Source organism: Rhizoctonia solani, chromosome 9, assembly GCF_016906535.1.
Source record: "Rhizoctonia solani chromosome 9, complete sequence".
Taxonomy (NCBI): domain Eukaryota; kingdom Fungi; phylum Basidiomycota; class Agaricomycetes; order Cantharellales; family Ceratobasidiaceae; genus Rhizoctonia; species Rhizoctonia solani.
Window position 1 is genome coordinate 680506 of NC_057378.1, and position 25822 is coordinate 706327.

General features: G+C 48.6%; 11 protein-coding genes across 11 annotated transcripts; 7 read left to right on the top strand and 4 right to left on the bottom strand.

Moving 5' to 3' along the window:
* Window positions 1-222: 222 nt before the first annotated feature.
* On the bottom strand, window positions 223-789 carry RhiXN_07747 (glycoside hydrolase family 61 protein; the record flags this gene model as incomplete). The annotated part of the gene is made up of 4 exons (XM_043327563.1): window positions 223-289; window positions 345-442; window positions 504-688; window positions 741-789. 4 exons carry the CDS (start codon window positions 787-789, stop codon window positions 223-225), a joined length of 399 nt encoding a protein of 132 aa, XP_043182948.1.
* Window positions 790-859: 70 nt separating this feature from the next.
* On the bottom strand, window positions 860-1206 carry RhiXN_07748 (glycoside hydrolase family 61 protein; the record flags this gene model as incomplete). The annotated part of the gene is made up of 2 exons (XM_043327564.1): window positions 860-1077; window positions 1131-1206. 2 exons carry the CDS (start codon window positions 1204-1206, stop codon window positions 860-862), a joined length of 294 nt encoding a protein of 97 aa, XP_043182949.1.
* Window positions 1207-3259: 2053 nt separating this feature from the next.
* Window positions 3260-6006, bottom strand: RhiXN_07749 (glycogen (starch) synthase; the record flags this gene model as incomplete). Its single annotated transcript, XM_043327565.1, has 12 exons — window positions 3260-3407; window positions 3468-3901; window positions 3969-4043; window positions 4108-4441; window positions 4494-4654; window positions 4715-4816; window positions 4881-4973; window positions 5030-5086; window positions 5139-5187; window positions 5240-5465; window positions 5512-5889; window positions 5949-6006. The coding sequence occupies 12 exons, from the start codon at window positions 6004-6006 to the stop codon at window positions 3260-3262; spliced, it is 2115 nt and encodes a 704-aa protein (XP_043182950.1).
* A 2093-nt stretch (window positions 6007-8099) lies between these two features.
* RhiXN_07750 (uncharacterized protein) lies at window positions 8100-10812 on the top strand (the record flags this gene model as incomplete). Its single annotated transcript, XM_043327566.1, has 3 exons — window positions 8100-8266; window positions 10079-10344; window positions 10409-10812. The coding sequence occupies 3 exons, from the start codon at window positions 8100-8102 to the stop codon at window positions 10810-10812; spliced, it is 837 nt and encodes a 278-aa protein (XP_043182951.1).
* A 633-nt stretch (window positions 10813-11445) lies between these two features.
* RhiXN_07751 (uncharacterized protein) lies at window positions 11446-12533 on the top strand (the record flags this gene model as incomplete). Its single annotated transcript, XM_043327567.1, has 2 exons — window positions 11446-12009; window positions 12054-12533. 2 exons carry the CDS (start codon window positions 11446-11448, stop codon window positions 12531-12533), a joined length of 1044 nt encoding a protein of 347 aa, XP_043182952.1.
* Window positions 12534-13545: 1012 nt separating this feature from the next.
* RhiXN_07752 (20S proteasome subunit) lies at window positions 13546-16585 on the top strand (the record flags this gene model as incomplete). The annotated part of the gene is made up of 12 exons (XM_043327568.1): window positions 13546-13595; window positions 13655-13808; window positions 13874-14040; window positions 14091-14265; window positions 14321-14481; window positions 14539-14555; window positions 14815-14936; window positions 15132-15161; window positions 15203-15229; window positions 15335-15529; window positions 15586-15692; window positions 15745-16585. The coding sequence occupies 12 exons, from the start codon at window positions 13546-13548 to the stop codon at window positions 16583-16585; spliced, it is 2046 nt and encodes a 681-aa protein (XP_043182953.1).
* Window positions 16586-17076: 491 nt separating this feature from the next.
* On the top strand, window positions 17077-18320 carry RhiXN_07753 (ornithine carbamoyltransferase; the record flags this gene model as incomplete). The annotated part of the gene is made up of 7 exons (XM_043327569.1): window positions 17077-17295; window positions 17347-17487; window positions 17552-17677; window positions 17745-17869; window positions 17936-18089; window positions 18153-18226; window positions 18293-18320. The coding sequence occupies 7 exons, from the start codon at window positions 17077-17079 to the stop codon at window positions 18318-18320; spliced, it is 867 nt and encodes a 288-aa protein (XP_043182954.1).
* A 407-nt stretch (window positions 18321-18727) lies between these two features.
* RhiXN_07754 (endosomal cargo receptor (Erp3)) lies at window positions 18728-19659 on the top strand (the record flags this gene model as incomplete). The annotated part of the gene is made up of 6 exons (XM_043327570.1): window positions 18728-18865; window positions 18919-18930; window positions 18982-19056; window positions 19121-19362; window positions 19416-19466; window positions 19518-19659. The coding sequence occupies 6 exons, from the start codon at window positions 18728-18730 to the stop codon at window positions 19657-19659; spliced, it is 660 nt and encodes a 219-aa protein (XP_043182955.1).
* An 88-nt stretch (window positions 19660-19747) lies between these two features.
* RhiXN_07755 (uncharacterized protein) lies at window positions 19748-20877 on the bottom strand (the record flags this gene model as incomplete). Its single annotated transcript, XM_043327571.1, has 2 exons — window positions 19748-20425; window positions 20473-20877. 2 exons carry the CDS (start codon window positions 20875-20877, stop codon window positions 19748-19750), a joined length of 1083 nt encoding a protein of 360 aa, XP_043182956.1.
* A 183-nt stretch (window positions 20878-21060) lies between these two features.
* RhiXN_07756 (aldehyde dehydrogenase family protein) lies at window positions 21061-23220 on the top strand (the record flags this gene model as incomplete). The annotated part of the gene is made up of 15 exons (XM_043327572.1): window positions 21061-21234; window positions 21285-21343; window positions 21401-21577; window positions 21641-21690; window positions 21752-21789; window positions 21844-21999; window positions 22049-22099; window positions 22147-22219; window positions 22267-22307; window positions 22359-22421; window positions 22475-22574; window positions 22630-22684; window positions 22734-22780; window positions 22828-23106; window positions 23168-23220. The coding sequence occupies 15 exons, from the start codon at window positions 21061-21063 to the stop codon at window positions 23218-23220; spliced, it is 1416 nt and encodes a 471-aa protein (XP_043182957.1).
* A 396-nt stretch (window positions 23221-23616) lies between these two features.
* On the top strand, window positions 23617-24859 carry RhiXN_07757 (uncharacterized protein; the record flags this gene model as incomplete). Its single annotated transcript, XM_043327573.1, has 2 exons — window positions 23617-23712; window positions 23771-24859. 2 exons carry the CDS (start codon window positions 23617-23619, stop codon window positions 24857-24859), a joined length of 1185 nt encoding a protein of 394 aa, XP_043182958.1.
* Between the last annotated feature and the right edge of the window lie 963 nt (window positions 24860-25822).

A 25822-nucleotide genomic window follows, 5' to 3' on the forward strand; every position in this document is an offset into this window, starting at 1 on the left:
TTTACGTCAGATATGTGAACAGTCTAAATGAAAGTTATTTGTTTGATACGACCACTGGACATCAGACTTGTTGGCTCCGAATTAAGGAATGTCTTCAATCTTCAGTAAGGACACTTGCCTCACGCAAACGTGTATGTGATATACGCTTTCTGTCTTTCTTGCAACCGAAGATTTTGTACACTAAAAAAGGAACTATATACAAGGGATGTCCAAGCTTTCCATCTAGCAAGTGAAAGGACGGGGCCCAGGGATGGTATAGGTAGATTGGCCGCTGTAGAGGTTATAGGTGCTAGAGTGGGCAATATTTAGTTGAGAGCTTCTTCATAAAAGGAAAGGGAACCTACATGCCGGGGTCAGAGCTCTTGTATGCTCCAGGAATCGACACTGTTGCAGGGGTCTTGGATCCTCCGCCTGTGACACGGATTTGGGCGCATTCCATATACTATGTGATAGATTACAAGGCATCAATACCTCTGAGGAGCATCATTAGATAAATGGCTTACCAATTGGGCACCAGGGTAGGAGGACGCCGCGTGCAGAGCAATAAGCTCGCCACGGAAGAGGTAGTCTCCAGCAGGGATACAGCTCGGTACCGTGACAGTGAGCTTACCGCCATTGGCGATGAGGTTGTCTACCGCCCACTTTCCACCGGAGAGGCCAGCCTCATAAATCTTGAACCATCCAGAGGCTAAGCAAGGATGTCAAACATGTGTAAAATTCAATGTTTAACAGAAGCTTACTGGGTGCTGCAGAAGTGCCAGCGTTGCTGACTTTGGCCATATAAACCATGATAGGTCCCTTGTGGCTCGCATCAATGACATCTGGTTGGCCCGCTCAGAATCTCGAATATACGCTGAATTCATGTATACATGCCGTTGGATCCCGAAGTGAGAGTATGTCCCCAGCGGAGGGTAACCTGTGAGCCCGCGGGAACTGAGCAGACGTTAGGAGAAACGGTGTCGAGGGCGTTCGGGCTACCGTTGCAGCTCATAGAAGAGCTACTGACATCGGTGATGGGACCATCGTAAGAGGGAAGGCGCATGCAGTTGTGGTTTCCTTGAGAGACACCGTTGACGGCTATTAATCATCAGTAAGGAGTCTGCGAGAGTAGTTCTCCATGATGTACTCACAGATCTCCTGGAAGATAGTATGCGCAGATGCACATCCGGCGACGGCGAAGAGAGCGGCGGCAGTAGCGAACTTCATGGTAAGAAAAAGGGTTTGTGAGCTTGGTGCCTAATCTGTTCAATATTGTGCCTTTTTATATCTCCCTCGGAGTAACTATACCAAGGTACACGCAACAAGGAGTATATCCTCGCGGGTTTTCGCCGAGGGGCTAGTGTCGCGCCGTTCGGCAATTCGAAGCCTTGACGTCAAGTCGCCGATACCCCATCAAAGAAGCTTCAAGTAGTCACGCCAAGTCTGAAATGGCACAGAGATAGAAGTACTAAATACTTTATAAAAAATTGACCGTGTGCGCACGAAGCACCGCCAAGGTCATGAGTGAGTCCTTCGGTCGGATTAACCTTCACTTTGATCTCGGAACGGTATGTCACATGCTAGAGATTGGCTTTCAGCGCGGAAACGGCTCAAGCGACGATCTGTATACTCGGTTGAGTCTCGGAGCGCCCCTAGATAACGGACCAATAGCGTTCCTTAGCGGTCGCAAGCAAGTTCGGCGCTTGTTCAGGATCAATTAGTTGAGCATAATGAGAACAACTATTTAGTAGCTCTTTCGTAACGCTCTGCACTTCTTCCATTAGAACAGTAGAACAGGTGTCACCAGACTTAACGGCTTACGATACGTTCTAGTAATCAACGGAGTTCTTTATATTCGAGCTGAAACCTAACAACTATGATTTGACTAAACATTGGAACAATGGGTGGCGCCTAAGTCACATAGATCAAACAAATTATTACTATTATTGGCCTGGGCTCCCCAAAATGAGCGCACCATAACATTGCCCGGGTGGGCACATCTCTAATACCCGGATAGGTCACACTGCACTTCCAATCCGATCAAAGTCTAAGACTGAGGGGCAGCTGCCCATGCTTATATGCGCAATCCGTGGTTGGCTATTTTTGTTTCCCATCAGTATTTTTGAGCACTCTTAGATGTGAGCCTTTCGGGTGTTCAATATTACCGAATCTTCTATCATGTCCTGTGCATTTTATGTATCCGATAATGTATAATGGTATTCGGTATAAAACACGAAGGAAAACTCCATAAACTGACAAAATATTGTGATTTTGCACTTGGCATCATTTGAGAAGTTGTGATTTGTAATACGCCTTTTTCCGATATTAATTCGTCGGATAATGGGAATCCAGACAGCAAGTATGACCTTTGTAGTGATAGCAATAGAACAACAAAACATTAAAAAATATATCGAATATACGATATATCATATTTATAAAGAGAGTTTATCCGAGTGATTTGATTTTTTGTTCTGTCTGTTGTAAAGTCGAGCCTATAACGACTTTACAAGTGCCCCTTTCCACTGCACGACTCGTTATTCAGGCATAAGACTTATCAGGGCACAGACCCCCTGACCACTGAGCAAAATAGCTCCATTGGGATACACGTTTTAAGTTTGACCACGATACCGAGCTTCGAGAATGTTTTCCCATAACCTTGTCACGTAGTCAGTCAGATAAGATACCGAATATGAGCATAATTCAGCCATTGGAGAACTCGTCCCCGCTTGGGGCATTATTCTCCCATGACGGTAAGGCTCGAGGGGCATTTGTCTGGAATAATTGTCTCACACCAAATGTGGGTGTATGCTCATCTCCGCAGCCCTTTCTCGCCTTTGCATATCCCCTTCCGGAATTCGGGAGACCTCGGTTGACTATACACCAATCAGATCAGATTAGCTTTAAACTTGCCGTAACGTATGTCTGAATAAAGCAGGGGCGGTTATAGGGTTACTTCAAGGAACCGTAATCATGTTTCAACTCTCAAAGTAATTCGGCACTATGCGCAAATGCATTGGACTGTAGCGATCTGCACCATAGACTCTGTGGGATTATAATCTCTCGGCTGCGCGCCTCGTTTCAGGGGTTAAGAGCCAACACAGGAAACTTCAATAATCGTCTAAGTTTCGAAAAAGCTGTACAGGAACGATATACACAAAGGATATGAAAGGGCCCCAGTGAGACGTCATCCATCTTACTGGGGCGTGCATAGGAAACTATCATGAGGATAAGCATAAAAGACAGGGCATACGATCACGTTACACATCTACAAGTATTAGTTTTAGTGGCCGTTGGGGCGGTGGTGACTCAACGCCTCGTCGGCGCGCTGGAGATCGCCCTCGCTGAGCGTACGGCTCATGCCTCCACCTGGAGTGCTTGCACCCGACATGACAGAGCCAGCACGGCTGCGGACCTTGAGGACCAAGGGGCTATTGAGTGTTATCATCAGTCGCCGGATATTTCAGAACAGTAAATCAAATATAGCTTACAAGGGGTAGCTGTCCTCTTCGTCTTCCGGCCGCATGCCAGGCCATACTTGACCCTTGTAATCGCTAGTATGGAGACCTTGCATCTCTTCGGTGAGAGTGCCAATATCTCCAGGGGTCATTGCTCCATGGCGGAAGCGTGGGCTTCCTGGTACGGAGAACGGCATCTTGTTGGTGCCACCCGCAAAGTCATCAACGTCATCCTCATCACCGAAGGCATCAGGATAAGCACGACGCAAGGCAAGTTGTCGAGCCTTGGAGTATTCGACGCCAAGGTTCTTCCAGTCGAGAAGAGGAGACAAACGTTCTACACGGTTGCGTTGGTTGATCCGTTGTCGGCGGGTCTTGTTGCAAAAGACCAACATCTGCTCGCTGAGTTGCTGCACAGAGTCTTCGATGGATTGCATGCGTCGATCCACGATGTAGATACCCTCGTCCTAAATTAGGAAGTACACATTAACCACGAATTGATAGACTTGTACTTGTCCGACAGTGAGATCTCACCTCGGGCTTCTCGATTAAGTCTTGCATGAAGGATCCAAACCCAGACAAATTAGTAGTGATAGAAGGAATGCCCATCTGCGCCAGGGGTTATTCAGTCTAGGTCCTTGAGGTTCCATTAGGGGGGGGGGAGGGGACGTACCACCGTGCATTCAGCGGGCGTGTAGCCCCATGGCTCGTAGTAACTGGGGAAGACTCCCATATGGCAGCCGCGCACAAACTCTTCGTAGTCTAGACCAAGGATGGGGTTGTTCGAGTTCAAAAAGTCGGGATGGAAAACAATCTTGACCCGATCGCTTGAACGATTGAACAGTTGGCACCGGCGAATGTGCATCAAAATGGGGTCTGCTCCATCATCTGACATGTTGTGGGTTACGACCGGCGGAAGCGAGTTGCGCTTCAAAGCGAACATGCGCCGCTTCAATGCAACCTTGTCCTGGTCCGATAATAAATCCTCGAATTTAGGCAGCTCCTCACTGGCAGTTGGTTAGCGGAACACTTCATCAGAAACCCAGTACCCAGACCCACCCGTGATAGCGCGCGGCATGTTCAAAGAGACGGTTTCCGATCCTATTTTGAATCTCCGTAATTGTGTCTCGTAGCTGCTTCGTTACGGCCTGTCCCTTGAGCGCTTCAATGGTATAGGAGTGGGTGGAAGCAGGCATGATAATGAAAGCGACGACCGTCATCTGTGCTCGAATGTTAATATCCCTTTCATACTCCTTTAAGAATGACAGCAATGTGCTCACATTGGATTTGGATTCTTGCAATCGGTAATTCAGCCGAGCAAGTGATTCGATGAACATGTCAACACCCTTGTTTCGGTACTCGTATCGACCGGCAGTGAACATCTAGGCAGGTGAGAACCAGTAAGTTATTTGGGAGGACAGTAGAACATTAGTACTCAGCACTCACATAGAGTGTGTTCTCGACGTCAAAATCGAAGTGCCCGTAGAAATGGCCCCGAACAAAGTCATCAATCTTGGCCTTGCTCCGTGCGTGCATGTTCTGGAACTCGTGTAGAGCGGCAAACTTGACCACATTCAAACCGTTTGGTAGTACACCATCTGTGGAATAAATATGAGATTAGATAGTATGGGAGACAGTTCGGTGGTGCTTGCCTGGCTTTCGCTTGAGCAAGTGCTCGGATTCGTAAGCAGTGATGTGACTGACGGTGGTGAAGACATCAGCGCAGTGCGCGGCCGCACGTTCTATACAATATCTAAACAAGCAGTAAGTAAATCGATGGCCCCGCTGACACCAAATAAACTTACCGGTGATAGATGCCACGCTTCCCAGCCTCATGATCGACGTCAAAGTATTGCAGGTTGTTGTAGAAATCAACCGAGCCGGCGCATAAATAGCGGCCGAGCAGAGTAGCATGTGTGGTAAATACAGTTGTGACATCGATATGACGTTTGCGGCAGAGAGGGATCGTCACTCCTACTTGCCACTCGTGGAAGTGGGCAACTACGGACGCTTTTGGTTGCGCGATACGTACTGTACTGGATGTAAGTACTTGGTGAATAAAAATACAAATAGATACTGACCTCGCCGAGGAACCACGCGACGAGATATCCAAAGATGATCGCCTCGTTGGTCTCATGATCGCCAGGGGGAGATGGGATACCAGCTAGGTTCCAAAGATCGCCCTTCCACTCATCGAGGCGACCATATGCGGAGCCAGTATCGAACAAAAGAACTTGGGGAGCACCTTCGATGAGCCATCGACCGTAGAGACACTTGATGCCCCGATCGCGCATGGCCTGGAGGGTAGATGCGACTGTAGGGTCCTTGGGCTCCTGGGGCTCAACCTCCATGGGGGCAGACTTGTAAGACAGAGGGCCGATGAGAGTGTATCGGTCACCATATTCTGCAACGGTAACTGGGACCTTGGTCTTAATGACGGTGTAGATACCGCCAACTAGGGGTGATAATATGTCAGTATGGGCGATGCATGATACACATACACATTGGACAAACCTTTGTTGGCGACCTCCCAGGCACACTCGAAGAGCAAGGGATTGCGAACGTCGCGCATGGTGAGAGAGAGGCGAGGAGGGAGATGTGGTCGTTGGTGCTCAGTGAGTGGATCCGGGGCCAACTTAAGTGCGCCGCTGAAAAGAAGTTTTCTGAGGAGCTGTGGACCTGAACGGGCAATGGGCTGATCAGATCGCGTCGGCTGGGCAATGCCGGTCCGTTCCAGTGGGGGAACTCGGAACACGCACCGGTAACAGTGTTCGATTTACTCGATCGGTGAATCCTGGTCTTCGTACACCTCAAACGCCCGTGTTAATCGTCGCTGTCGACGTTGGACACCCCTTGTCCATCACCCCGCGACGTCATTTCATCTCCACCCCACACATTCCCACGCTCACCACACCTCACGTGACCCTTCGAATGATGACAAGTCGGGCCAAAAAGCCACTACCTGCTCCCGATATAGAAACCCGCTATCGCCATCTTGTGCCCAATGCCCCCGCCAGAACACGAGTTGGGCACGTTTAGCCTAGGAATTCCACTCGCAAATTTCTATCGAGTTCCGGGCTCGTGGAGAAAAAGCATAAGTAATCCTCTACGAGCCCACCGTTCCCGATGTCCCCAGAAGCAATATGAGATCATATGTCTATACTCAGACAAGAAGTTCTATCAAAGATGTGATTAATTTCCCCATTTGGACGTATCTTCCAAGGTACATGACGTCCACGTTGCGTTATGCGGACAACGAGGCTCGATGCTTGCGTGGTTAACCCCACGTTAAATTATTAAACGGAATTCTGCCCGCCTGGCGAGGGCTATGGGCTATATCCTATATGCGAGACATAATTTGGGACGCCAATCGGGTGAGCCCACGGCTTAGGGTTATGCCAACGCGGAGATTTGTCTGACCGACTTCGCTGAGTTGACCTGAAAGACCAATTGGTGTTGAGAAAACTATGGTGGCGCTTCCTCCCGAGAACTAAATATCTCACCTTTACGTCTGAATTCGCCTATATGTTCCAGCTTGACTAAAGCAGTGATAGAGGTTATGTTTCAAGAATTTCCTAGATCCTTCTGAGTGGACTTTGTAACTAGATCTCGGCTACATCCAATTTGTATGACTGTGGCAAGGGGTCATCATGTATGTTTACCACTGTGCCTGACCGGAAGTTGACTAGACTGATCATGTAGTTGTACCACAACCGTTTGCGTTTTCGAGTCTCTCAGACCTTACTCTTGTCGCGTAACCCCACCCGTCCTGTGCGTTCCCCTTCTGTACCGACGTTTTCCTCATTATTTCCGTTGCTATGTATGTACCCTCGCTCCAGTAGAGTCTCGGTGTCCGACCATGTGTTCGCGTCCGAGTAATAAATTGTACCAAAAAAGGACAAATCATGTGACTCGTCTCAAAAAATATGCTATTTGCCTATTTCTCTGTGACCGTGTAAGCGCCAGCTCCTGAGTACGTACTTCGCACCTCGTGGTTTTGCTTCAACTTCTCCAAGACTAGGAACCGGAAATTATGCCTATACGTTATACACCTGGACAGTAGAAAGTGTGCTTTAAATGGCCTTAAATTCAGTTTGTTGGGTCTCCGCAATAATGACCAAGGCAAGGTATCCAACTAATACTTCGCCAACTGGGGACCAACGAATCGTTCTCTGTCTGTTCTGTAGCACTACGAGCGACAATAATACAACAGCGGGGCTCGGAATACTATGTTCACTATGAAGGCCACGATAAGCGTTTGGATGGGGTCCCGACCAGTTCAGTGCGTTTGGACGGCGATTCAACTAGCCAAACGCATGAGATAGATCTGGACAACCAAGCTGGATCTCGGGCGAAAAAAAGGAATCGGGTACGCCGAAACTCGATCATACTTGGTTGCTGTGCCCGAGATACTCATGTCAGTGTTACTCAACAGACGATGGGCCCAAGTTTAGCACCCTCGCGAACACCAGCGCCAGTTCCAGACGATGAAGTCAACTCGCCTGCTACACTTTCCTCCGCTCTCGCGCCCTCGTTGCGCACACGACCAAACCGAGGCGGCCCAGCAACATCTCACTCTTACCGCCCAAAGGAATTTTGATAGAGTATGCTTCGACCAGTGGTCAATCAAGACATGGTATTACTCGCCGTATCCGAGTTTCGAAGATGACCGACACGCACACCCGTCCTCGTGCGACACCTGAGGGTCCGACCACTGCCGCCCAGGGGAGCGCTCACCCCACGGCACAATCCACCGCCGACGGTACTACCCCCGCCGCAAACCATACCACAGCCGCCGCGGAGAGTGCCGCCTCGAGCGACTCAACTTGTGGGTATGTGATCGCTGTTTCAAGTACATGCGCGAGGCCAATGCCTGGGCTTCATAAGGTAGTAGAGTGGCTGTTCGTCTTCCTATTCGGCATGCCCGATTAGGCCGCGTGGATTTGAAACGCCTATTAGATGGGTAGGTGGTGGTTGGGTAATGGGTGTCCAGTTTCATCTGGTTGGTTGGTTCCTATGACCACTGTGCGCATGAGCGCCAATTGCCGGTCGTTCGGTGACGCTTACGAGCTTGGATAGGATTGGGCCACTGACCCATCACGTTTTCTTCGCACCCGAGCTGTCATTCTATGGACTAACTTCAATCCTCTACCGGTCACTGCCCTCTTTCGCCGTGTGCCACTACTCTTGTTGCCATTCTTCGCGCATGCTTAGAAGACATGCAAGATCTTGCATCCTCCCGGACGAAAGGTGTATCAAAGGGGCGCACATACAATTTGGGAAGTTGATGGTCAGGCGGAAAGGGTATGTATCATTTATTCTCTCGATGCTCTATTTCGTACCGTCTCTAGTTCTGAGCCGTTGCAACTCGGCTGTTTGTTTGAACCGCCTCCTCTGACTCCTCTGCGCAGCCAGTTTGGCAGCTCATCCCGACCCTACTTGCATCCTCACCAATCACCATACGCCAATGATCCATGATCGCACCCGTATCTCACTCGTATCTACCGATCGTTTCTTTATACGGTGTGATGGATCTCCTTTCATTTCGCGGTCCGCCCATCCTGCGATCAACTCGTTTTCTATGCACGCTTCCAGCTAATTACCCCTCGTTTCGGATGTTTATTTGTCTACCACAGCTTCTAACGGTATGCATCCCTTAGCTCTATTGCCAAAACCTCTCCTTGTTTGGGAAGTTATTCATTGATGTCAAGACCTTGTTTTTCGATACCGAGCACTGTAAGTTTGAGTTTCGTCCCTACGTGTCGTAACCAAAGTCTCAGGTTTACACCTGACTTTATTCCATTGGTCGAATTATGCTGGAGGTGCTTACTAGGATGTTTGTGTGGGTTATCCCCTCTGGCTGGGAATTCCGGACAGATCGTGGTGCCACGTTCCTGCATTCTCTTGTCTACTGATCATGATGTTTTCCCTCCCGATGCCGATGCTCATCGCGACCATTTTCTGGCATATTTTCGCAAGAGAGATATCTTATGATGACTACAACCTTGCATGCATCGTGACGTTACCACCGTACCAGAAACGGGGCTACGGAATGCTTCTCATAGAGTTCAGTGAGTTTTCCCCACCCTCCATCTCCCTGATTTCGGCTCTTCGGGGTGACGAGGGAGACTCCGTATATGCAACTCTCTCAAGCTATGATGGACGCTCCACTGGGTTTTAGCCTGTACTAGGCCACATTGCCCTATTATTCTTGCTGCCCCTTTCTTTTGTTTCTTAACCATCGCAACCCTTATCCCATCACCTGGCTTCTGATTCGCCCCTCGTTTTGTGGATTTATCGGCTCCTCATCACATGTCGGGTGGCGGCACTCCTAACGCAACTCTCTCAAGCTATCTTACGGGGTCCACATGGATTTTGCCTGTACTAGGCCACATTGCCCTATTATTCTTGCTGCCCCTTTCTTTTGTTTCTTAACCATCGCACCCTTATCCCATCACCTGGCTTCTGATTCGCCCCTCGTTTTGTTGGATTTATCGGCTCCTCATCACATGTCGGGTGGCCGGCACCCTCCTAACGCCTAATCCCTAGTCCTCTCGCAAATCCGGCTCATCTTACGGGGTATAACCAACTGAATTGAACCTGATTTTGTGCCCCTTCTCGTTTTGGATCTCCGTCCTCGTCAGATTCTTTCGGACCATCGCTCCATTACCGGCTGAAGATGCGCACGAAGATTTGGGGTCCGCGGTAGACAGTGGCACCAATTTAGACGATGCTTTGGGCAACCCTACAATCACGGAAGCCAATTCGGTCACCATTCCCAACTCTTCAACTTCGACCCGGCCAGACCATCCCCCGCCTCAGCAACATCATCTACCCCCCGATTCGGGCTTCAGACGGACTGGCCCCTCGGTGGAGCACGGGCGTATCCCCCGCTCTCACTGTGCCATCGGTGAGTGATTCCCGGGCTATGAGTTAGCCTTTGACAGGGGTCCAGATCAGTTAACGGACCACAGTTCGGCCTTTAGTCGACGCATTTGGCGAGATTTCGTACCACATTCGTTCCGAAAGCGGAGACCCGTCAAAATCTGGGGTCAAACATCGCACCGTACGCTGCGGACTCGAAGACATTGCTCACGCAACGCATTTACGTCCGGACGATATTGCTTTGGCACTTAGAGAATCGGGACTGTTGACCCGGAGGCGCAGCACTCAATCAAACCCCGCAGAGCCGGCCGGGCCCGGTACCGAGCATTCTGAAAACAATACGCATACAATTGAAAACATTTCGAGCGGCGCTCAAGATCCAAAACGCAAAAATGAGGCACAGATCGTTATTACCCACGAAATGGTTGAGAAAGTTGCTCAGGAGCGCAAAGTCAAACCTCCTTACTTGGATCGTGCATACGTGTTGCTTTAAAGCTATTTCGTCTTCTATTCTTTCTATTTAAATAAAGTACATAAACTCTTCTTTTAGCCATGATCAAACGCAGCTCGGGATTCGGTACTCAGGCCGAGCATCCATGGCTAGAGCAAGCCAGTCGACAGATATGGGATTGCAAATATTTTGCTGAGGAATCTCACAGCCGCCGGTCACTATCCGGTGCCGATCAGTTAGTTGAATGGAAATTCAAACATAGGAACCATCGCATGGTCGGGAGCTTGATATGAAGCCATTATCTTGCTTGTATAACGGGCAACCCTGATTAAGCGTATGCGTTCATCTAGTTACGGAAAGCGTATGGATACACAGAATCGTGGCTCGTAATAATCGACGGCAATCATGGCCTATGTCTTTCAAACGATAGCGCGCACTGAAACTTCACGTGGATAAGCTCGTGTGTTACTGCATGCAGAAAAACCACCATGATCGAACCCTATTAGCGGATCACAATTCTCATGCATGAGTCGTTAATGGAAGTCATTCGCAACAGGTTCCCTGTACTCTTTTTTAGCAATCATACATATATAGTCCCTGCCGCAAATGGTCTAGCTCATCCCCTACAGTCTCCATAGCCCTCCAAGTCCTTCGAGTCCTCCAGCTTGCACTACAATGTCTCAACCTCGTGACTTTCGGCGTATGCTTTATAGATTCGACCTTGCCACCAAATATGAATCTATTCCTGCTCTCATACAACATATGATGGACGAGACTGTTCTAGATGGCGTACTTGAATTGCGAATGATTACTAGTAGATCGAGCATGGAATCCACTAGCGAACCTCCTTTGCAGCTTCCAAGCACTTTCATCTCCTTTCGTAGGGAAGGGAGGGAGGTGAATGCAGTCGCTCTCTATGGCCCGCGTTCCTCCCGTGCGCCTTCCTCCAGCCCCTCATCTCGTTCGTCGACCGGTCGCGCCAGTACCGAACCAAGTAATTTTCCTCTTGAAGTCAAGAAGCGCTTCGCAAGTCGTACTACCCTTGTATGGGTGTTCTCCCCGATGGTCCAACGCTTGCTCAATGAAGGAGCAACTACTGTACTTTTCGAATGTCGCAGCTATTTGGCCAGCTCCGAGATCGCGCATGAAGTTCGTGCAGCAGATGAAGCAGCAGCGGTGGCGGCAGCGGAGCGAAGGGAATTAGAATACCGTCACCCTCAGCAGAACGCTACCCAACAAGTATACAATCAGAATGCGACTTACGATCCTAATATGTATGGCAGCAGATTGAACAACAGGATCCATACGCGCCACAAACACAAGGGGGATATAGCGCCCCTGCTGTCCCTTCAGCCTGGAACCCAAATGCGACTTACCATCTTACCAATATGCCCAGTACAGGCTACTCGGACCAATACGGGAACCAATACCCCCATACTATGTCTGAACAGATGTACTATGCAACTCAGCCTTCCACTAGCTATGGATCGTCTCAGGCCACCCCCTCGTATTCTCACCCCCAAGTCCAAGTTCCCCCGACCCAGCCTCCCCAAGCCCAGCGCTCTCAACGCTCTAGCAATGTATCTCCTCCTATGGCACAGAGAAACCCTCCTCCTAAGGCTGCACCTGCCCCACGAATCGAAAAGGAAGGCGACCCGGCTATCGAGCTACTCACTAGGCGTGCTCCTTTCAAGCGAATGGTGGATATGCCGGAAAGCAATACGATGGATCATTGGCCGTCTATGAGCTATCAGATGATGTAGCAGCGACTGCATTCACCGATGGCTTGTCAGGTATAGGGATGGCTAGCGTTGAAGCTATGGGTAGAGGAAGACGCACATCTCACGCCGAACATGGGGGGCATAGCTCTTCTCGCCGATTTTAAGAGACCTCGTTCGAACCACTCCAACGACTTTGCCGATATTCCTATTCCATTTTGCCGCAAGTTTTGTTCAAGGAATATATGACCTCATCATATGTATAACTAGCTTTTTCGCCTCAATTTACACTCACTGAATAGATCCTGTACTAATCAAAATGTATTTCTATGATTCTAAAGGCGTTTCGCGCAGCGGGGCTGCTATGTCTGTAGCCTTCTATCATGCGCATGTATTATTGGATGTTTTCATGTACATATCATGCATTCTTGACCTATCATAATTCTATCTATCGGTACTCCAGTAGAAATAGCCCCATCCTACAACCCGTTTTATTGTGAGCAAAGCAATTTCCAACATCACGAGCAACTTCTTCATCCAAATAAAATAGAACAAAAAAGGACAGGTGCGCATGAGAAAATATGTTATGGTCATGTCAATCATTCCAAGGAGGTCGAGCCCTTGCCGGCGTCCCGGGACCTATTCAGGAATCGCATACAATCGCCTGGGTCTTTGCTGTGTTTTCTCGGTACCCCTTTTTTCTGCCGAAAATGGCAGTAGTGCGCCCAGCAAACTTTGGCATTCTAAAGGGAAGTATTCTTAGGTGGAATTTATGATACTAAGATCTGAGGGGATAGAGGTATGGCTTGTGGTTCCCGTACTTGAGTCCCCTCCCCATTTTCCATGTTAAGCCTAATATTCAGTGAGTTAAGGTACAGAAACATTGTATCTCTTATAAAATTATCCGCAAAAGAGACAGCATACACCCACAAACAAACTCTAGAGGAGCCAAGTATATATTTCAGGCCATGTCAGGACAAAGTAAGCGACGCGTACGCGCTGTGTAACTCCTTTCAAAGTCCACTACCTTGCCGCTCTAGTCATTGAAATACGTACGATGATGGACGTGTATGGGAAGTCGGGATTCGATTTCTCTAATTCGATCAGGTACGTTAAAGCGTAATGGATGACATGCATGGGCAATCAACTTACAGGTTAGTCACCAGGAATCAATTCCTGTCGGGGAAAGGTGTAAAGGTGCCCAAGGCCACCTCAACTGGAACTACTATTGTAGGCTGCTTGTTCAAAGATGGTGTAGTTCTCGGGGCAGATACTCGTGCTACAGAGGGAGATATTGTGGCAGACAAGAATTGCGAGAAGGTAAGTGCAATCATTGGCTATTATACACCAGAGACTTCTAACTGCTGGATAAACTCTATTGACAGATTCACTACATTGCCCCTCACATTCGCTGTTGTGGCGCCGGTACAGCGGCCGATACCGAATTCGTTACCGCATTAATCTCGTCAAACATCGAATTGCATGAATTAAGCACAGGAAGGAAGGCACGCGTGGTGACGGCGATGACAATGCTAAAGCAAAGGTTGTTCCAGTATGTCAAAACCGTCAATGTGGGTGCGGACACTTTTAATTTGTGCACAGGTACCAAGGCCATATAGGCGCAGCACTAGTACTTGGGGGTGTCGACCCGACAGGACCCCATCTTTTTACAGTGGCACCTCATGGCTCAACGGATAAACTTCCATATGTCACAATGGGCTCTGGTAGCTTGGCTGCTATGGCAGTATTTGAAAGTCAATGGAAAGCTGGCTTGGAAGTGAGTTAGCAAAACGAGAACGTATTCAAACAGATTCATCAATTCGAGTATTTAGCGACAAGAAGCAATCGACCTTGTCACAGCTGCCATTTCGGCTGGTGTTTTCAACGACTTGGGATCTGGCTCCAATGTGGATGTCTGCATTGTTACTGCAGATGGGACACAGATGCTTCGTAATTACAGAACCGACAATGAGCGCGCACCCAAGGAACTTCGGTAAGCGCCTAATTCAAATCGACTAATACCAATTCTCACATAAACTTCCAATCATAGGTACAAGTTCAAGCGTGGTACGACAGCATGGAAGCATGAGAGTATACGGTCTCTGGTAGTAAATGAGGCTGTGAGGCCAGTGTGATGCGATGGATACGACATAAATATGTTTTGTGGATGTAGGCATGGAACTGCCCACGATGGCGTCTGTAGCAATTATTGTAAATACTAACGTAGCACAATATCAATTCAATATAACCACAGCCAAAAAAGGGGAGTAACAATTTGGCGATAGCACAGCTGATACCTTTGAATATTACCCAACGCCAAGAATAGGCCGCCCAGGTGATGGCTGTGCGCTTTCGGGCTCCAAGGTGATTGGTCTAATCCCCCACACGGGTGCTACTGACCGCAAAGCCCGTGAACTTAATCGGGCTGGACACCCATTACTGGGCACTGTAAGGCCATACAGTGTGTGTCGTGGTGACAATGTGCTTGGTCCACGGGCTGATGCCCAGCGAAAGATTCCTCTTGTGAATATGTATGCACACAGCCCTCGAGCCCTGATTGACAGGGCCATTGACCCATTTTGAGACTATTTTGGATCTCGTATCCGTTACATTTTCTAATAATGGGCTTTATGCATGTTGCAGTGCCACCAAACGGAGAACACTGCCCGCAAGGTACGTGATCGTATCATCAGAGCTTACCGGATTCACAAAAGAAGGCTTCCCCAGTTTCGTCCATAAAAGTGAGTTCCGTGCGCTTTCATTTCTCTACCTACCCCTACTTTCATCTCGGTTTCATTCGACCGAAACTAGTTTTAATACTTATCTGATTCACGACTATAATGAAGTTCGCACTTGCTGCCCTGGGCCTACTTTCGAGCCTTGCCTCAGTATCCGCATCGGATGCGGATGAGCTAAAAACTCTTGTCAGCGAACTCACTGTGACGGCTACTCAATCGCAGCGACTAGCTATTCTCGACGAGGACAAAGACTTTGTTTTCGATTTTTTGAATGCAGCCAAAATCCAAGGAGCTGTGGGAAAGGTATGTTACGGCATCTTGTGCCCTGTGGAGTATCTCCTGACGCCTATCTGATATAGGGTAATGGGGGGCAAGCCGTATCAGCCAAGACTACGACATTCCCAGCTCTGATTGGCAACAACCTGGCGATGACTGTAGGGTTCTTGGGCCCATGCGCTCAAAATACGTGAGTAAATGCACTGGTTTCAAAATGGATTGTTATTCTAATTACTCTCTAGGCCTCACATTCACCCCCGATCTGCTGAAATGCTAGTCATGGTTGCCGGAGACACCATCAACACTGGAACCTTCCAAGAAAACGGTGCCCGATTCGTAGAGAACAAGATTGAAGTTGGTCAGGCGACTGTCTTCCCAATGGGCAGTGTCCACTTTCAACAGAATCTTGGCTGTGATCCCGCTATATTCGTTGCAGGCTTTGCCAACGAAGATCCTGGCACGCTCCAGATCGCTCAGGGATTCTTCCAACAACTCCCTCCCGATACTGTTTCCGCTACTTTAGGTGAACTTGGTGTTGAAGAGGTTCAAGATATTTCCAAGAAGATTCCTGCCAATATCGCGTTTGGTGTCGCTGAGTGTGTAAAGCGCTGCCACATTGATCGTAACTCGACGTTCGAATTCAATGAACAAACCATCAGCAAAGCCCTCAAAGAGCAAGGGATTGCGGCTACTATTGCGTCTGGTGCTGCCTCTTCACGAGTAAACGTATCCAGTGGCTCGTCAAGCAAGCAGGCTAGCAGTCTCTCCCCCGGGGCGAACCTTGCCGCAAGCAACAACACAATCCCTGACGATGACAATGATTCCTTCTGGGACAACAAGTATCACGTCCTTGTTATCGTCCTTGCAGTGGCTTGTGGTGTCCTCGTCTTGGCGCTTATTGCCGCTATCGTCATTGCTATGCGCGCTCGCAAGGCTGCTCGCACCCGTAGCCACCATGTTCCACTCCCTTTGTTTACCGGTACTGGTCACGGAAAGACACGGTCAGAGGCATCCACTCCATTCGTAACAGAGAAGTATTCCGATGGAGGTCGTATCGATAGTCCACGACCTCGTAGTCATTGATTGGGGAGCGGATAGGGTGGCTCAGTTACAGTAGGCCAATTGCTCGATATTGAATAATTTGTCTGGGACAATGTGTTTTATATTTATTTCCCCCTTGTATGTATCTCATTAGCAAGTTTTCATACTATGAGTTGAAAAATAGTTCTGTCCCATGGGAAGTAGCAAACTTTGCGCACATGAACTCAGGGCATGCATATGAGTGGTGATTGTTTAGGACGAGGACAAGCGGCAAACAACTTCCTCGGATTACGTAACCTACTTTGAGTGATATGCAGGGTAAATTCGACCGAGTCATCGACTGCTTCGACTCTCAGTACTTGCATAGAACTCTCGATGCCGCCCAAAGTTCCACATCTCATGACTTTGGCCGACCTAAGCGTCGGTCAGATCAATCGCGCGCTTACTCATTCGGCCGCTCTCAAGCGGATTTCTAAACCGCTCTTGGAACCCTATACTGCCTCGACTCGTACACTGCCTCCCGTTGAGCAAACATGGCTAATAAGACAATCGCACTTTTGTTTAGCAAAAGGAGTACTAGGACTCGGGTTGCTGCGGAGACTAGTACCGTACTATTGGGTGGTCGTGCGCTATTTTTGGGGCGAGAAGATATTCAACTGGGTGTGAATGAGAGTGCTAGAGATACCATTAATGTTCTAGGCGGTATGTGTCAAGGAGTATTTGCTCGGGTTGGGGAACACAAGGAAATAGAGGTGAGTGTAGTTTAATTTAAAAATTAAATAATATTTCATGACTCGAGCTAGGAACTTGCCGAGCACTCGCCCATACCAATCATAAATGCACTATCTTCGCTATGGCATCCTACTCAAATTCTTGCAGACATTTTGACCTTACATGAGCACGCTCATCTATTCGGGGGATCGCCCAAATCAAAGACAGACTCGGTACGTCCCGATCCGTCATGCGTCAATGACTCGGATCGGATATATTACTTATGCATACACACAGGACCTTCCTTCCCTGCGTCCTCTCACTGTTACATGGCTTGGAGACTCATCAAACGTTTTACATGACATCTTGGTTGCTCTGCCTCGCCTAGGGCACCAAGTCCGCGTCGGAACTCCTCCCCAACAGGTATCCTAGAGCTCTTATGTCATATGACGCATAGGGTAGAGTTAACCGAATGAAACGTTCTTCGTAGGCGTACCAATGTCCGAAACCTGTCTGGGATCGGGTGAAGGAATTAGGCTGCGAGAAGAATATTTTCTGGACCGACAATCCGTATGAAGCAGTCAAGGGAGCGGATGTAGTTGTGACGGATACTTGGTACGTGCCAATAACCTCGGGCATGACCTTGGCCTGGCTTACTACTTACTCGCAACGATAACAAAGGATTTCCATGGGACAAGAGGCTGAGAAGGCGCAACGACTCAAGGACTTCCAAGGTTACCAAGTTACTGAGAAATTGTGCAAAGAAGGTGGTGCGAACCCCGACTGGAAATTCTTGCATTGCCTTCCAAGGAAAAGCAATGAAGTTGACGACGAGGTGAACCCGTTTTGCTTTCCCCCACAGTATCGGAGCATGAAACTCATACGCCCGAGTCTACAGGTGTTTTACGGCCCCCGATCGCTTGTGTTCCCCGAAGCCGAAAATCGAAAGTGGACCATCATGGGACTCTTTGAGTAAGTTAATTACAATAGCGTTGAGGGTGATATCCCGAAGATCGAACTAACACATTTTGAAACTAGCTTGCTCATCGGCCGGTGGACCATCTGAGCGTGTTTGATGCACCAAGTTGGAGAGCGAAAGCTGACCGGTCTTGCGACTACTCTGAACCGATCACCCAAAACGTTCTTAAAATATCGAGCCGCCACAGCGCTTGGATAGGCGTTGCTCATCGTTACCGTGTTATGTTTAGCCAAATTGACTCCATATTATTGTTGTCTTGAACCCGTGAGGTCACCACGTTTGAGTCTAATGTATGCAATCAAACGGGTACTGCCTCACTCTAAGATCACCATAGTCGGAGGCCAAGTGTTTTCAAATTATTAAGCGCCCGATCACGCTTAGGTTACGGTCAACCACGTCGCGCAACTCCTAACGATTCTTTTATTACACTAATAGACCACTACAAAATAATTTCACGAAAAGCAAAAGACTTGGGATATCTGTGATATACTGAGATGCGTGGACTGACTGCTATCACGTTGCTTGCTGGTGCTATCGCCTCGGTCTCTGCGACCGCGTTGACGACTACTATTCCACCAAATCAAAGATTGTGTTTCTACGCAGATGTCGACAAGGAGGGAGAAAAGATTGGGGTGAGTCTGATCTGTGTGTAGTGATCGATTCAAACATTTTGAACTTTGCCCAGTTTTACTTTGCAGTACGTGTCTTGGGTTGTACAAGGTAGAGGCGTGGAGTGATGCTGTGATAGGTGCAAAGTGGAGGAGATTTTGATATCGACTTTGAAGTCAAGGACCCTCTGAACGAACAGATTATTGATGGCCAGGTGCGTATCGTTCTAGGGTTTACTTTTACCAGAATTTAATATGCCTTTGTATTTGCCTTGCTAGCGGGAACGTCAAGGCGATTACATTTTCACCGCCAACAAAGTGGGCGAATACTCGTTTTGCTTCGAAAACGACATGTCGTCCTTCACAGAGAAGCTAGTCGACTTTGATATCATGGTGGAGAGTGAACCGAGGAGGGAACCCCCAGCGCGTGCTAGCCAACTTTCGGATCACACGAGTGCGTTGGAGGAAAGCGTGTACAAGCTCAAGAGCATGTTGGCGACGGTGGAACGAACTCAGAAATAGTATGTTGTATCATTCGGTTTTTGGTGATCATCTCTAATAACCGTGGTCGTAGTTTCCACACTCGTGAAAACCGAGGTTTCTCTTTAGTCAAGTCAACTCAGAAGTATGTATCCTGGGCTTTGCCCCAAAGTCGTCACTCACAATTGTTTTCTAGTAAACTCTTTTGGTATGCGGTACTTGAGAGCTTGGCCATTGTATCCATGGCAGTGTACGTCCTTTACACTGAATATGTATCTGTAACTTCGCAGCTGACCGGCCCAAAGGTTCCAGGTATATGTGTTGCAAAACTTCTTTAATAATACTGGGCGAAAATACAGGGTGTAAATACATAGTTGTATACATGGATAGCTTGTGGTATATTTCTTCCTAGATATCAATGCAAGGCTAATCAATCTGCTCCCACAACGTCCCGTACTTGGCACTCTCTCCCAAGAAGCGGGGGCCTGCCAGTCCTTCTTGTAGAGTTTCCTCATCAGACTGTATTTCTGGCCAGTAAAACACCTCAACGTCTGGGACATTGCTTAGATGCTCGGCGTCGTCGAACGTAGTCTGGTCGTCCCATGAATTCTCCATGTCCCACCGAGGTCTAGGGGTCATCATCCACACGAAACGGCGAAGATTAGGAGAGTCGTTCAGTAATGTAATTATGGGGTCGGGCGGTAGAGCCTGTTTAAAATCTGACCATCGGATAGACGAGTTGACCAACACCAATTCCTCCAGCCATGGTAGATTTTTCAGTGTCCGTATCGTGTGTTCTGTGAGCATGGTGTACCCCAGGGCTAGACGCTTGACATTGTCGAAAGCTTGAGGAAGGTGGGACAAGCGCACGTATTGATCCAGACCCTCGGATATAGACACTTCGATTAATTTGGGCCATGGCATGTTGAAGATGGAAGTAGGGGTGACGAGCTTCGAAGTTCCCCCGCATAAGATCACCGGCCCCGTGTCTTGACCGTTTGGAGAACGCGTCGGGCGGAAGTGTTGGCGTCGACGCACATCCAGTAATAAGCGTTCGAGATTTAGATGCAGAGCGTGCAAGACGGCAAGTAAATCGTCCGAAAACTGGTACGATGCAATGTGGGTTGTGCACGATATAGAGAACTTCGTACGTATCTAGCCAAAGCGGTTGGTCGACCGAAATAGGCAATTGCTTTGCGGAAGGCAGCGAGTTGGGATTGGGTAGTGATGTGCACCCGTGAGTAGAGGTATCGGACGGCGAGGGACTCAAAGTATTTATTGACCATACAGAGAGCGCGCAGAGTATCCCGAATCATAGGCTTGACGGCCAACCAATTGGGTTCATCCTCGTACGTAGCTACGTAGTCGATTATAATTGCATGTAATTCTGGTGGAAGGGGAGGCCCTGGTGGAGTGGAAGCAAAATAGATTGTGGTTAATTTTGGTCCCGTTTTCAACGCAGAGCACTTGCCTCGCGAACATGCGTCGTCAGCGTTGGCAGGCTTCAGTGGCCCAGTGGGTAAATCCACGCAGTCTAGTGGCTCGGAGGGTACCATACCCTCGCCCTGGTAGTCAGGAGGCAACAACGATCGCCGCCGGCACTCCTAGGCTCCGGGGACGCTTGCCATAAGCGACGGGCGCTTACGTGGACGTCAGGCCACGCCCCAGGCCTCGGCCGCGATTTGACGTGCTCGTTGATCGGCCGGGATCATCGAACCGCATTCTTAGCATTGTCCACGATGTCTCCGTCATCCCAAACCACTATAATTCCTCATTCACAGGAGCCTTTGGTTACCTACCAATACCCCTCCGTACCTGAGCTGGATGAATTGGTAGTGCGATCCGGAAAGGCCCAGAAAGGATGGAAGAATGTGTCATTGGAAGATAGGCTGAAGATTGGTCGAAAGTTTGTCGTAAGTTGGTTCGGTTAAGATTAGTCGATCATTCTTACTCGTAGCGTTAGGAAGAATTTAAGGCAATGGATAACGATATCCCGCTTGAGCTCACGAAACAGATGGGCCGGTAAGCACGATGTTACGCTTACCCGTTACGCCCAACGTACAATCATCAATCGCACAGTCCTGTCTCTCAAAATCCTGGTGAAATTCGTGGAACTCTAGAGCGTGCAAATTACATGCTCTCTATTGCCGAGAAATCGCTAGCCCCTGTTGAATTGAAAGACACGGATAAACCAGGCTTCAGGAGATATATCAAACGTGAACCATTGGGAGTTGTATTTGTTATCGCGCCTTGGAAGTAAGCGTATCCCCTTTGCCCCCCTATCGCCATTGCCAATAGTCCGACTCACCTGGCGTACAGTTTCCCATTCTTAACCTCGATCAATTCAGTTCTTCCGGCGATCATTGCGGGTATGTGCGATCAAAACGTTCCTTGTGATAATCGATTAAACTAGCGGATCCATTTATACAGGCAATTCAGTTATCCTCAAGCCTTCTCCACAGACGCCAGTATGTACGAGTCCTTGATAGCTTAGATTACCGGTTTGATCAGGATATGCTTAGCTCACTGCTCACCGGCTTCAAAGTGCTTTTGAGAAGGCTGGACTCCCTGCGGACGTGTTTTTGGTCACGCATCTTTCGCCCAAGCTCACTGCTCATCTTGTCGAACATCCCAAGGTCGACTTTGTGAGCTTTACCGGTAGTGTCGCAAATGGAAAGGTTCGGCTCGTCTAGGATCTTTTGATGCTGTACTTAAAAATTATTGTAGTCTGTGGCTCAAAGTGCTGTGAAGAGCGGGTTTAAAGGAGTTGCCCTCGAGGTAAGTCATGGTGAGATGGTAATGGGAGTCGAACTAACCGACTTCAGCTTGGAGGCAAAGACCCTGCCTATGTTCGAAGCGATGCAAACCTAGATTACACCGTTGCGGAACTGGTCGATGGTGCGCGCATACATTCTCTATTGATCCCAATCTCATATCTGGCTTAGGTGCCTTCTTCAATTCCGGCCAGAGCTGCTGCGCGGTAGAGGTAAGATAGATTTCACGAATGTTCCCGGATCCACCCTTGACGAAACCTTAGCGTATCTACGTCCACGATTCCATTTACGATAAATTCGTTTCGGCGTATGCGGATCAAGTCAAGGTGGGCGGGTTCCACACCGCGCGCAAAAAGGCCAATTATAACGGTTCCTTTAGAAATACAAATTGGGAGATCCCACTGACGCAACCACTAATCTCGGGCCTGTTGTTTCGGTCGCTAGTGCTGATCGCATCAGGAAGCAAGTGGATGATGCGAGTGAGTCTCGATCCATCCATCATAATGCTTATAATCTTACTGATGATGCACATAGTCAAATCAGGGGCCAAGGCTCTTGTTCCTCAAGACCTCTTCCCTGTCGCCAAGCCGTAAGTACGCAATGTTCTGATTTTTTTATGAGTGCTAAGGATGGGCCAGAGGGACCACTTATGTTGCGCCTCAGGTTCTAGTCAACGTGGATCACAGTAAGTAAATGAGCCAATAAACGGGAGGTTTGCCTAATTACTTTCAGCAATGGACGTGATGAAGGAAGAAACGTTCGGCCCTGTGGTCGGGATCATGCCGGTTGCGTCCGACGAGGCCGCCTTGGAGCTCATGAACGATTCTCCATATGGCCTGACTGCGTCCATCTGGACGTCTGATAAGCCTGAGTCTGAGGCCGCCTTTTTGAAATTAGTCGATCAGCTCGAAACTGGCACTGTATTCCTCAATCGGTGCGACTACCTTGACCCTGCGCTTGCATGGACTGGAGTCAAGGATAGCGGGAGAGGTGTGAGCTTGAGTAAATTTGGTGAGCGAGATATGGTTGAGGTTGCTCCGACTGAAACAAACTTTTATAATTAAATTCGTAGGCTACGATCAACTTACTCGCGCTAAATCCGTTCATATGAAGATTGTTACATAAATGTATTTTTCAATGAAAATACCGAGTGGTGGCCAAATATATAATGCAAGCGCGATACCAAGCCTGAGCTGACCTTTGAATCGCCACCCTCGAGGGTTGTCAACCTTGGAGTCGTGATCGTGATTAGAAGTTACCTAGATCTCCTACACCAGTAGCCAATTCTGTCATAATTTCTTCTGAAACCTGTGCAACTGCATATATCCAATCTTGATGCGTTAGTTATCGAAGCTGACTACAGACCACGTTGACTTCTTGGAAGTGGCGTGCTGTGCACGGGCATTGTTCTTGCCATCACTCCTTCGAATAAAACAGGGAAGGAGGGTTTGCGCAAGCTCTTGGGCTGTATATATACCTTGAAGTTCTCTTGGAAGGCTTCTGCGCTACCTTCTCACCTCCATGAGGTATCTGTGGCTCGGTCTTTTGCTCGCATTGAGCACGTGTGCTGCATCTCTGCCAAGAGAACTACACAACCCTGAGGCGGTTGATAAACTAGTGAGTGTTGCCCATTCCAACAACATAGCACTGTACTTACCTTTCCCCATTTCTATAGCTCAATGCGCGTCAGACTTCATCTGCCGCGTCTAGTTCCACAGATGCTCCCGCTCAGTCCGCAACCAGCATAAATTCTGCGGCACCCTTCCCAACAACAAGTTCTGTGGCGTCTTTGACGACTCCTACGAATGATGCTACCACAACAGTATCTGTTGTGGTTACGTCAACCCGAACATCCAGTATGACTAGCCCCACGTCTTCGTCATCATCATCATCCACTCAGTCGTCGACATCAACTCATTCGTCGAGCTCAGAAACGACCTCCATGACACCCACTTCCGCGCCTCTTACCGACATCAATGTGCCCTTTTACCAGTCCAAATACTACGCGATGATCATCGCGCTCTGTTGTTTCGCGGTTGGCCTGCTCATCGCCTTTATTGTTTCAGTCGTCATTGCTTTGCGCGCCCGATCCGACGTTGGTGATCTCCGAGACAGACTGAACAGATACGAGGAGCAGATGTACTTGAGCAAACAAGAGGACTCGACATCCTATGTCGGATACGCGGTTCCTCATAGCTTCGGACAGCGATCTTACGGTCGGGTTTCTACCAACGACTCGGATAGTACATTAGTCACTCGTTCGCGCCAACCGACCAGTACCAGTGGAGGTCAGCGAGAGTTCGGTGTTATCTCGCCGTCTCCACTTGGACAAGGAACAAAACCAAAAAGTCGCTCTCAAACAGGACAACGCCGAGTCACATTCAGCGATGAGGGGCCCTCGACGGATGAAGCACCGCTCCTGTCATCCAGTGTTTTCCGCGATTCCATACCTCAATATGCTCCACAGTACTCGCAAGCGCCTGCGCCCAAACCAATTGATCCGTATGGTTCCTCAGCGCTTGCGCAGTCACCACCCCAGTTTCCGGCCTCTCCACCTCCACAAACCACTTTTGAATCCACCCCGTTTACGCCCGCACTGGCGCTGGGTCCCAGAGTGAACAGTCCAACCCGAGTTGCTTCGCCCCCAATACGCCGACTGCCTGCCACTCCCGACCTCTCTTCGAGTGAACAAGATGACGTATATGCAAACCCATTCCCCCCTGCGCAAGATCATTCAGCGAATGGCAATTACCAATACCGCTAAATAACTTATTTAATGAATTCTCTACTTGTATTTATTTCATTGAAGCTTCCTTGAACAATTGTCTCCAAGATTGGGATTGCTTGGATTATTATTTTATTGTGTATCGATTATGATCTTCATAGTACAAAATCTTCATGAGTTTTCGAGAGCTTTAAAGGTATATGCACATAGTTCCCTCGGAGAGGAGGTTCGGAGCATGCTACTATAGCATATGCGCGGATGCATATTGGCACAAGAAGCCCGAGGCTCTCGTAGCGGCTAGTTCTGATTCAGGCTGTGTAACCTCTCCGATAGTGTGCTATTTTTGTGAGAGGCCTAGATCTGGATAGGCTAGATCTAGAAACGCGTGCCACTGGCCTGGTGGGCCTAGCGCTTGTCAGGACCAACTTATTTCGAATTGGTTGAACATGTTCCTTGGTCACTTTATTGCGACCACGACTTTCTATTCATACAGGGCTTGCATTACCATCGGCGGATACAGATAGCTTGTTCGACTATGTATACTAGCTGAGCGTCGGCTGGATGAATATTTGCAAATCTCTGGTACTTGCGTGGGTACGATTTCAGCCTTGGTAGGTCTGTACCCTATGACCAGCTAAATCATATACTCAGCTGGGACATAAGAAGATTCTGTAAAGCCCTTCGAGCACTAGCGAGCTAAAAGAAAGTTATACATCGATATTGAATTAACTATACTCGAAAAACCTTGTTCATATAGTCAGCTCTGCTTAGCGACCGGATGCTCTAAAGTTCGCACCTATCTCCAACAAGTTACTGTGTTGTATTGCGTTTTCTCTAGTTGAATATGGCCACGCCCAGCGTTTAGACTACAAAGTTATATTCTTGGTTTCTTATTCCTAACTTGAGGTTACTAATGCAAAAAATTACGTACTCGGTAACGCTACTGATGAGTGACGCTCATCTCGTGCCTATGGTCATTCTGTACTCGTCCTGGTATAAAAC